This window comes from Falco cherrug, chromosome 8 (assembly GCF_023634085.1).
Source record: "Falco cherrug isolate bFalChe1 chromosome 8, bFalChe1.pri, whole genome shotgun sequence".
Taxonomy (NCBI): Eukaryota; Metazoa; Chordata; class Aves; order Falconiformes; family Falconidae; genus Falco; species Falco cherrug.
In genome coordinates this window covers 21,596,713-21,607,000 of record NC_073704.1, presented here as the reverse complement: position 1 = coordinate 21,607,000, position 10,288 = coordinate 21,596,713, and the positions used below count along the sequence as shown (strand labels likewise).

Sequence of the window (10,288 nt, the reverse complement as noted above, 5' to 3'; positions counted from 1 at the left end):
TATGAGCAAAGTACAGTCCTTCATCAGGGTATATTAAACAACTTAAAATTTCAAATTTGTTTGATCTATATTACCACCTTGGATAAAAATCTAAATGTTCCCGGTCTAAATTATGAAACCTTCAACACATGCATAATTTTCCTAAATTCACATTCACTTTTCAAACTACTTGACTGATTTGGGGCTTCTCTAATTTAAATTCAACACATTTTTTTAAAAAAAATTACACATACATTGAATAATGTTAATATGGTGGATTACACATTTTTCATTCTCTGTTCTACCTTTCTTATGTACTGTTTTCAGTTTAGTTTAACAGCAATTAAATATAGCATTTCTAGTATAGTCAAATCTTAAAAGCACGATAATGTCTACAGATGATTTAAAATGAAGAATGGGGTTTATTAAGGCGGGTGTGGAGACTTAATTTGAAGTTATTTCTGAAAGCAGAATTTTACCTGAATAATGTATACGTTACGTCTAAAGAGTAGGGTTTTGTTTACAAATAAATATAACCAAAGGGATATGAAGAAGAAGCTCAAAAGGAATTTCGAAGTCTTATTATCAATATCTGAAGAAACGGCAGATGTGATATGGGTATGTAAAAAATATTCTTAGATCATAGATAATTGATGCAAAGTTCTAGAGGTTTTTTTACTATCTTTATGACTGTAGCAATTAAGCTATTTTGAAAAAGTGAATGGTAGTTGCAGCTGACAACTTGATTAATTAATATTTCTATTTCAGATTATTTGGTAACATCATATAGCTCATAGCTGTCTCAGCGAGGGTCAGATTCTGCTGTCCTTACTCATGTCAAGTAATTTCTTACGTTGCATGTAATCTCATTGAATCAATGTGGAGAATGATGGCAAAACTTGACGGTAGTGACTAAAAGCAACAGTTGCTTCTTTCAGTCTTCAACAGCTGTGAGAGCAACTCTCTTTTTTTTTTTTTTTTTTTTTCCAAACCATCCATCCTAAATTCCGACCTGTAAGAGTATGTACCTATATTTAGCTAGTGAGATTAAATTGCAGAGAGGCTTCAGGCAGGACAAAGCACATTGGTCTGCCTTTTTTACAGGCAGACCTTTGAGCAGGCAACAGCTAAAAGCTTTCTGCTCCCTCCCCTTTCCCAAGTATTTGCGAAATGGATTCCCAAAGGGAACTCACTGAAGAGCTTAGACTTTACCAATCCACCCTTCTTCAGGATGGCCTCAAGGAACTCCTTGAAGAGAAAAAGTTCATAGATTGCTCTCTAAAAGCTGGTGACAGAAGCCTGCCTTGCCACAGATTGATTCTGTCAGCATGTAGCCCTTATTTTCGTGAGTACTTCTTATCAGAACAAAATGAAGAGAAAAAGAAGGAGGTAGTTCTAGATAATGTTGACGCCAACATCCTGGATATGATTGTCAAATACCTTTATTCAGCAAGTATTGATCTTAATGATTCTAACGTGCAAGATATTTTTGCTTTGGCCAGTCGCTTTCAGATCCCTTCTGTGTTCACTGTGTGCGTCTCCTATCTCCAGAAGAGGCTTGCTGTCGGTAACTGTCTGGCTATCCTTCGATTAGGTGTCCTGCTTGATTGCCCAAGACTCGCATTTTCTGCCCGTGATTTTGTTTCAGATCATTTTGTGCAGATCTGCAAAGAAGAGGACTTCATGCAGCTTGCCCCGCATGAACTTATCTCGGTTATTTCACCTGACAGCTTAAACGTAGAGAAGGAAGAACTGGTATTTGAAGCCGTAATGAGATGGGTGCGAACAGACAAGGAGAACAGAGTAAAGAGCCTGGGGGAAATTTTTGACTGCATACGTTTTCGTCTTATGCCAGAAAAATATTTCAAGGAACATGTTGAGAAGGATGATATAATTAAAAGCAACTCAGACCTTCAGAAAAAAGTAAAGATTATTAAGGATGCTTTTGCTGGAAAACTGCCTGACTCTAGCAAAAGTACAGAAAAGTCAACCAAAGGGGAGGTGAATGGCGATGTAGGAGATGAAGATTTACTGCCTGGCTACCTAAATGACCTTCCCAGGCACGGCATGTTTGTGAAAGACCTCATTCTTCTGGTTAATGACACTGCTGCAGTAGCTTATGATCCTCTTGAAAATGAATGCTACCTAGCGGCTCTGGCAGAACAGATTCCCAGAAATCATTCCAGTATAGTCACCAAACAAAATCAGGTCTACGTTGTTGGAGGACTGTATGTGGAAGAGGAGAACAAGGATCAGCCTTTCCAGTCATACTTCTTCCAGGTATAAGCTTTATAATTGTTGGTGCCATAATGTGTGCTTTGTAAGAGTTACTGAAAAGCGTTCTGAGTCTACACAAGTGAGTTGTCTAGTCTCTCTGTACGGTCGATGGAGAGCAGTATCTTTAGAGAGCTATTCCTGTCTTGGAGAGAGAAATGAAACCAAGGGACCTGCATCTTCTCTTTCATGAGCAAGCCCTTGGTGAGATCTCAGAAAAGATTAAAAGGATTACTACGTTATATCTAGGCACCAGCTTTCATTGTTTTAAGGCCCAGATTTTTCATGATGCAGGTGCCTAAATTTAGGCCTAGCAATGTTTTTTGTAAAATATCTTTTGTGAATTTCTGTTAAGTTCCGTCAAAGTTGAGCTCTTAGCTGCTTTAGACTGAATGTCTTTCTGGTTTTGCATCTGAATATTTTTATGACAGCAGGAATGTGCGTATTTCAAGTGCCACGTTTGTCACTCAAGTTCCAGAAGTCCTTTTGTCACATCTACATTTGAAAACCTAAGAGCATTCTAAAATATGTAATTTAGAGGTAGAAGGTTGTTTTCTTGGCAAACAGTCAATGTTCAACTGAGGGTGTAATTTTATAACTTGGTAAATCTGTATAAATAATAAGGCTGATTAATACAAACTAATTTCCACAACATATTCAGAAAAATTAGAAAAAATACGATTTGGCATGGTTACACCATGAACTAATGATGTTGTGTTTTTAGCTACCTGGCTACATGCTTTGGGGGATATTTAAACTATTTCACGATGAATTATACAATGTGCTGCCAGCCATACCCTGCCTTGAGGCACATTGGCCTAATAGAGTGAAAGCAGGTCCTGTGTCAGTATGAAATAAAGCAGAGTGATAAGCAGTGCTAAAATTTTTAAGCCTTCAGGTATTAAAAAATATAAATACTAAGTGTTTACAGGAGTATGGCTCACTGTGGTTTCACACACAGTGAAAGAGTTGGTTTCAGGCATTTTTAGTATCTATGAGAGGGAAATCTTAGTCTGCTAGAGAGGGATTAGCACTGTTTCATTTCCTTATGTAGGTGTAAACCATTAATCACTGAAGTGCAGAACTTGTTACAAAAATATTCTTCTGATAGAAATAATGTGTTGATGTCACAATGTGTATAATCCAGAACCGCATAATCTTGTCAGGCTACTACAAAGGGGCCTCTGAAAAACTAAACCTCCAGACTGATATAAAGTAGGATTCTGAAAACTTCATCAATTTGTAATATGTCTGCATCCATCCCCTGAAATCCTGCTCTCTTGCTTGTCATCTGTAAGTTTGGTTGCCGCTTCTTCTGCCTATTATTAAAATACTTGTCTGCGTTACCCATGTGGCTGTTGTTCCCTCTAAAATGTTAACGTGGTGCCAAACCGATTTTCACCTACTGATCTCCCCTTCTCCACCAGTGAAGCACCTGTTACCATTTTATTTGCTAACTAGCAACCCAGGAGAAAACAAGGCAGCCACTGGCTCAAAAATGCATGACTGGTTTATGCCCTATCATCAGTAGATATGTCATCTTCAAGAGTGATTCACTAAGCATGCTGTGATCTGTGATGGGTACATCTTCTCCTCATTACACCACCCAGATCTAGCTACTGGGGCAATCCACATCCATGAAGATGAATTTCTGTGTGGAGAGCTGGACTCTGGAACTTAATTTTGGAAAAAAGATGTCACTGAGCTAAACCCAGATCTGATTACTTTACACTTTCTCTTGCTTTCTATCAAATGCTTTTACACTCATGCAAACTCCCATTTTACCTTCCTTTCCTGTACATTGTGAAGGAAATCTTTATGCAATAAAAGAGAGAAAATATTCTCTTTGAATGTTAGAGAGATTCGGGTTCAATTTTAAGTTCTCAGGTCAAAAAAAAAAATTAAGCACCGCTTCTAGGAAAATATTGTTTTGTTTGTTTTCTTTAGTCCTCCTGCTGCTGCTTCTCCTTAGGTGTTTTCAGCATACCGGATATCAACTGAGACAGCCGTGGGAGTACTTCAGTGGGGATGACACTGATACTGTTGCCTGCCTTTTTTGCTTAGGAGTGAAGTTTTCATTCATTGTGCTTTCAGAGATCCTAGGAGTTTTTGAGAGTATTTGTAATGAAATACCACCTTTTCTGCTCTGGAGATTGCAGAAGACATGTCTGTACCGTTTGCCATTTTCCTGACCAGTAAGAGGAAAGGTGTGAGGATGTCTGGCATCTCTCATTGTAGGGATGAGCGTGACAGCTAGATGTGAAGGTGTGGGATGGTAGGAGTGTCTGCTCCCTTCAGGTGGGGAGAACAACTACTTGTCGACATGGGATAGGGAACCCAGAGAGTAACAGACCTTTAAACAAGGAAGAAGAGCTTAATAAAGAGGCAGAGAAACTCTGTGAGGATGAGTACATGCAGAGAGAGCTAGCTGTGTGGTTTTGTCTCGGCACCATGAAGCACGTGTGGGTAGAAGTCATCGTTGATTAGCTGCACTGAGGGAAGGGGTAGGGCGTTCGGGCAAGCAGATGAGCTGTTGAGAGGCTGTGAGTGCAATTAGACGGATTTTGTGGAACAGTGTTCGTTGTATGAATTTTTTCTATTTTGCCTTCGCTAACACTTCCTGTTCTGATGCTCTTTCAGCTGGATAGCATCGCTGGTGAGTGGGTTGCCCTTCCTCCACTGCCGTCAGCCAGGTGCCTCTTCGGGCTGGGAGAGTCAGACAGCAAGATCTATGTGATTGCAGGCAAGGACCTTCGCACGGAGGAGTCTCTAGATTCAGTATTGTGCTATGATCCTGTGTATGTTTAAAATTTAATTATGCCCTCCGATAGCATGTAAATAGCCCAGTGTTAGTTGGAAGAGCCTAATGGTGAAATTTTTCATGTTTCAGGGCAATGAAATGGGGCGAGATCAAAAAACTACCCATCAAAGTATATGGCCATGCTACCGTCTCAAACAATGGATTGATATATTGTCTTGGTGGAAAAACGGATGATAAGTGAGTCTCTAAGTCTTTTCATGACAATTTCTTAACATTTGGTTGGTCCTGTGTCACAGACTCACAGAATGGTTGGGGTTGGAAGGGACCTCTGGAGATTGTCTAGTCCAACCCTGTGCTAAAGCAGGTTCACCCACAGCAGGTTGCACAGAGTCATGTTCAGGTGGGTTTTGAATGTCTCCAGAGAATGAGACTCCACAGCTTCTCTGGGCAGCCCTCACACTCTGAAATCAGGGTTTCCCTTTTTTACATCTCTAGATTAAGGTTGCTAACAATATGGCAGAAGGGAATGCTTTATGGTATATAGGACATCTTTTTCATGAGAAAGTAAAATTGCATATAAATTGTAATCCCAACTAGTTATTTTAATGACCATACTTGTAAGGCAAATTTTACTTGCGTTGCAGACACATATAGTAATACATAGCTATGAGGACCCTCACTGAAAGCATTATTTCCTTCCAGAAATACTTTGGTGCCATAGAGTTACTGTGTCAGTGTTTCAGATTTTCTGACCTGTGGTGGTTGTTATATCTTAATGGGTATAACATAAGGAAAATCAAAGTCTTCACTCACACTGAGCACATGGTGGTAATTTTTCAGTGTTTGTACAGGGGACATTTAATATACAAGCTTGTCATACCAGCCAAAATAGTACCGTAATCTTTCTTCTGTAAGCTTTGTCACACACTCCTCCACAAACCCGTCTGAATACAATGCACAGGGAAAGGACATTGTCTTTCTCCTGTAAGGTACGCTGAAATTTCTGCCCTGTGTAAGCAGCATTTAACGTTTGATTTAGTTCTATGGATGTGATTAGTGCTTTGTAGACATGCAGAGATTCCCAGGTTAGATACAAGAACAGATCTCATGGAGAGGAAAGAGGTGTTCTACATAAACCCACACAGTCCACTTCAGCTAAATCTCGCTTGGAACAAGCCAGAAGTTCATTAGAAATGATCGCAGATTTTCTTTTTCCTCCCCAGGAAATGCACTAACAGACTATTTGTATACAATCCCAAGAAGGGAGACTGGAGAGATCTGGCTCCAATGAAAGTGGCTCGCTCGATGTTTGGAACAGCTGTCCATAAGGGCAAGATTGTCATTGCAGGTGGTGTCACTGAAGAAGGCCTTACTGCATCTGTTGAAGCTTTTGATCTGACCACCAATAAGTGAGTGCAGTATTCAAGCTATTTTTAAGCAAGTGGTTTATCATCTGGGCTTTTAGGGGCTCTGAGGTGAGTCACGATGGTGCTCAGGTGCCTGTGCTCCCACTGAGACACTTGGTCTGCAGTCACTTCTTTAGCACCAATAGCAGCTCAAGAGCCTGCACCTCCGCTTGTTTTTCCTGCCCCTACGCACGTTTTCTGTGCTAACGTAACTCACTGCAAACATGATCAGAGAGTTCACAGTGAATGACCCACCCTCTAATTTTTTATTTTTTTTTAAAGTCTGATTACTTTCCCAACTTAGTTGACCACATGGTCACGTGAGCAGGTGTGCTGGCATAATAGGGGAGAAGTGGAAGAAAGGGGCAAGGGCCGCACAGTCTAGTTGAACCAGCACTGGCACTAAGCATGAAACCCCAGCAAGAGAAACCAGATGCCTGAACAGGAACAGCTGAATGTCCTTCGGGTATGTGGCCCTGTGGTGTCTTGCCTTTCACTTACCTTACCACAGAAAATACCATTTACCACTAGTTAGTGACAGGCAGATAATTCTGCTTGTTTCTTTAACATGAAAACTCCAGGATTACTTTCAATTTTAAGTCCATGCTCTGAAATACTATAAAGAAAAAGTAGTAACAGCAGAGAGCAAGTCATACCTGGAATTAGCTTGCTTATTTGGTCCAGAGACTTCCTGATGTTCTTCCTCACAGCCAGAATCTTTTGCAATTGGCATCCCTTGAATGTTTATGATTTTCTAGGAGTTTACACCTTCTGTATCTGTCTTTCTACTCTGAATTTTCCTTTTTGTTATGTTTGCTGCTCCTCCTTCCTATCATCTTATTTACAGAGTTTATTTAAAATAATGCCAGTAAAGCTTTATTATGATAGCTCAAACATGTAAGTGGTTCTGGATGCACCTCTTTATTAATAATCACTTCTATTGTATATAAACGCATTTGGCTGTGCTGTCTTCACTGACAGGTGCCATTAGCAGCCATGAACCTTACAACAAAAGCTTTAACTTAAATGTATGCTATCCCAAAGAGACTTGCTTATAAAATGTAACAACACAAATGTGAATTGTGCAAGTAGTAATCCTATGAGGGAACTTTGAGCTTTACACCTTCTATAGAAAGTAAAGGTTGTTTTGTTACCATGATGTTTGGCACGTTCTTCTCAGCCATTGTTCATTGTGCAGCCTGTGGTCTGAAAAATCTGCAGGTTCTTGTCTTGGTTCACTCTGGTTTTTTCCAATCAAGTCACACAAGCAAGAGAGACAAATTCGTCTATTAGTTTTAATGTTGACATTATCCAGAAGTGCGATGTCTGTATCTTCTGTATGTTTGTACGTATGAATTGGCAGAGCACTTGAAATTATGCTAATGAGCTCCATCTTATATATGCAAATTAGTATGTTGATGCCACTTGAAATGGATATGCATTTTGAAAACTACAGGGGAAAAAAATGAGAGTAGCTGGGGAACAAGACACCTGTATGAAGCCTATTACTGACGATGGGACCAGGCGACCTGTAAGAGGTGGTCTCTGGGAAGAGATGTCATCACGGTGTAATTCTGTCACTTAAGACTCACAGGAATTTCCTGTGGGGATGGAGACACTGAAACTCATCGCTGATTAATCTCAGAATTTTTTCCTTTTACCATTCACTCAAGTGATCCTTGGTACCTGAATTTATGTCACCCAGAGGTGTATTTTAGTGCATTCAGTGTAGAATATTTCTCACGTGTTTGTTTAACTTAGGTTTTTCTTTTCATCTTTAGGTGGGAGATTATGCCTGAATTTCCCCAAGAGAGAAGTTCCATCAGTTTAGTCACCTTAAGCGGAGCTTTGTATGCTATTGGAGGCTTTGCAATGATTCAGCTTGAATCTAAAGAATTTGCACCCAGTGAAGTTACTGACATATGGAAGTAAGTTTAAAGTTAATCACCCTTTCCTGGTGGAAAGCTGTATCAAAAACTGAGGTTTGTAGACACTGGAGGGTAAAATTAGTTCTCTGTTTAACTCGAAATGAACCACAGCACAGGCTGTAAAGCGCTTGGTGACAGATAGAAATGTTTGTCAGAAAGTAACAAATAAACATGAGATTTGTATCTAATTACTACTTCCAGCTACTAATAATTTGAACAGTCTGTGTCATAATCTCCAGATTCTTTTATTCTTTTAAAGAGAGCAAGTTGCCATATCTCTTGGCAGGTTTAACCCTGTAAGTGCACCATAAAAACATTCTCTGTTTTGTGACATTATTATGCAGTAAAGCCTATATACATAGAGGTTTGTACATCTTCGTGTGTTAATAGTGAAATGAGTAATTGTTTCAAGAGATCCAGAAATCCTTACCTCCTAGATTTATTTGGGTTTAATCTAAATCACAGTACTAGTGATGAAACATCACATCTCTGCTATGACTCTTCAGTTGCTATGGTAAATTCAGGAGTTTTAACTGGCAGGATAGGAAGGATTCCCATAAAAAACACCTTTATGTGCAAGAATCTGACGGAATTCAGAAGGGATCCTTAAGACAAGGAGGAAGCTTTTACAGGAGTAACTGAAGTATGACCAGGAGAAGAGCTCACATGTGCAAGAACATTTCTGTTCTGCTCTAGAGGACAAAAGCAGCCTTTTGTGGCATCCTTCAGCACGTGGTTGCTACAAGCCTTTGCAGCATGTGGACTATCCTCCTTTTCGTGTATTTGTGATGAAGCATCAAACTCAAATTTTAAGATGTTCTGACCCTATTTTGTTAAATATGCAGGTATGATGATGAAAAGAAGGAATGGATTGGCATACTGAAAGAGATCCGATATGCTACAGGAGCCTCCTGCCTCGCTACACGCTTAAACCTCTTCAAGTTATCAAAGCTGTAAACAAAATGCTGGAAAATGTGATATGGGGAGGGAGTTTTGATAGGCTCTTCTGGTTTTGTTGCATGAAAATGTCCCCAGACTGTACAGAGTTTTGTAGCAGCATACTAGTTATACTGTTAACTGTTAAACAGTTCACCTGTCTGTCCCAGTCTTAAGATTTACTAGCTAACCAACAACTGAATTTTTGCCAGTGTTTAAAATCCTGAAGAATTCTAACTAACGTTGATTAGAATAAATGAAGATTTCAGAGAGAAAGAACTCCCATTTTTCACTCTGTGAAATTGCCAATAAAACTAGTTAAGACTTCCTTACGCTCAGGCAATCCAGGATATTGGTGGCTTATATTACAATGCCCGTGACTTAATTAAATGCAACTAGCAGGAAGCTAACTTTATTCTAACTGGCTGTTTGCACAGTCCAATTTCCCCCTTCAGCAATATATGTAGATCGTGCATTCTCCAGCCGTATCTTGAAAATATTTCATTAGGGCCTTCTAAAAATAATTTAGTCTGGAATATGAAGTGTATATTGAAAACAAAAGTGGGCTAACAGCCAGAGCTATACTAGTAGCCAGATGTGAGGAAAGAGAGACAAGTGCATAAGGTTAATAACTCTATGTTTAAGCTTCTGGTAACAAGGGTTTTCCACTTTTTTATGCTTTTATATTTATTTCCCAAAGTGAGTATTTTATGGAAGTTTTTCTCAAGAGATCTGAGGTCATAGACAAGCATTCATGAAAAAGTCCTAGAAGACTTGCTAATCAGCAAATACCTATAGCAGAGAGGACTTTTACATCTAAAAGTAATGTTGATGCATTTTGATGTTGAAACTTTGAACAATTAAACTTTGTTTTTAAAACTGTAAAAGTATCACGTGCTGGTGTCTCTTTTAATGATCTGCTCATGATCACTATCATATTGACAGGACACAGATTTCTTAATACAGCCTTTCCCCAGAACAAACCACTCAGTCTTCTTAAAGTA

General features: G+C 39.3%; 1 protein-coding gene across 1 annotated transcript; it reads left to right on the top strand.

Annotated features, from left to right (window-relative positions):
- Positions 1–52: 52 nt before the first annotated feature.
- Positions 53–10,174, top strand: KLHL41 (kelch like family member 41). The gene is made up of 6 exons (XM_005442874.4): positions 53–2,259; positions 4,894–5,051; positions 5,144–5,251; positions 6,238–6,423; positions 8,202–8,348; positions 9,194–10,174. The coding sequence occupies exons 1-6, from the start codon at positions 1,150–1,152 to the stop codon at positions 9,303–9,305; spliced, it is 1,821 nt and encodes a 606-aa protein (XP_005442931.2). The 5' UTR covers positions 53–1,149; the 3' UTR covers positions 9,306–10,174.
- The last annotated feature ends 114 nt before the right edge of the window (positions 10,175–10,288 follow it).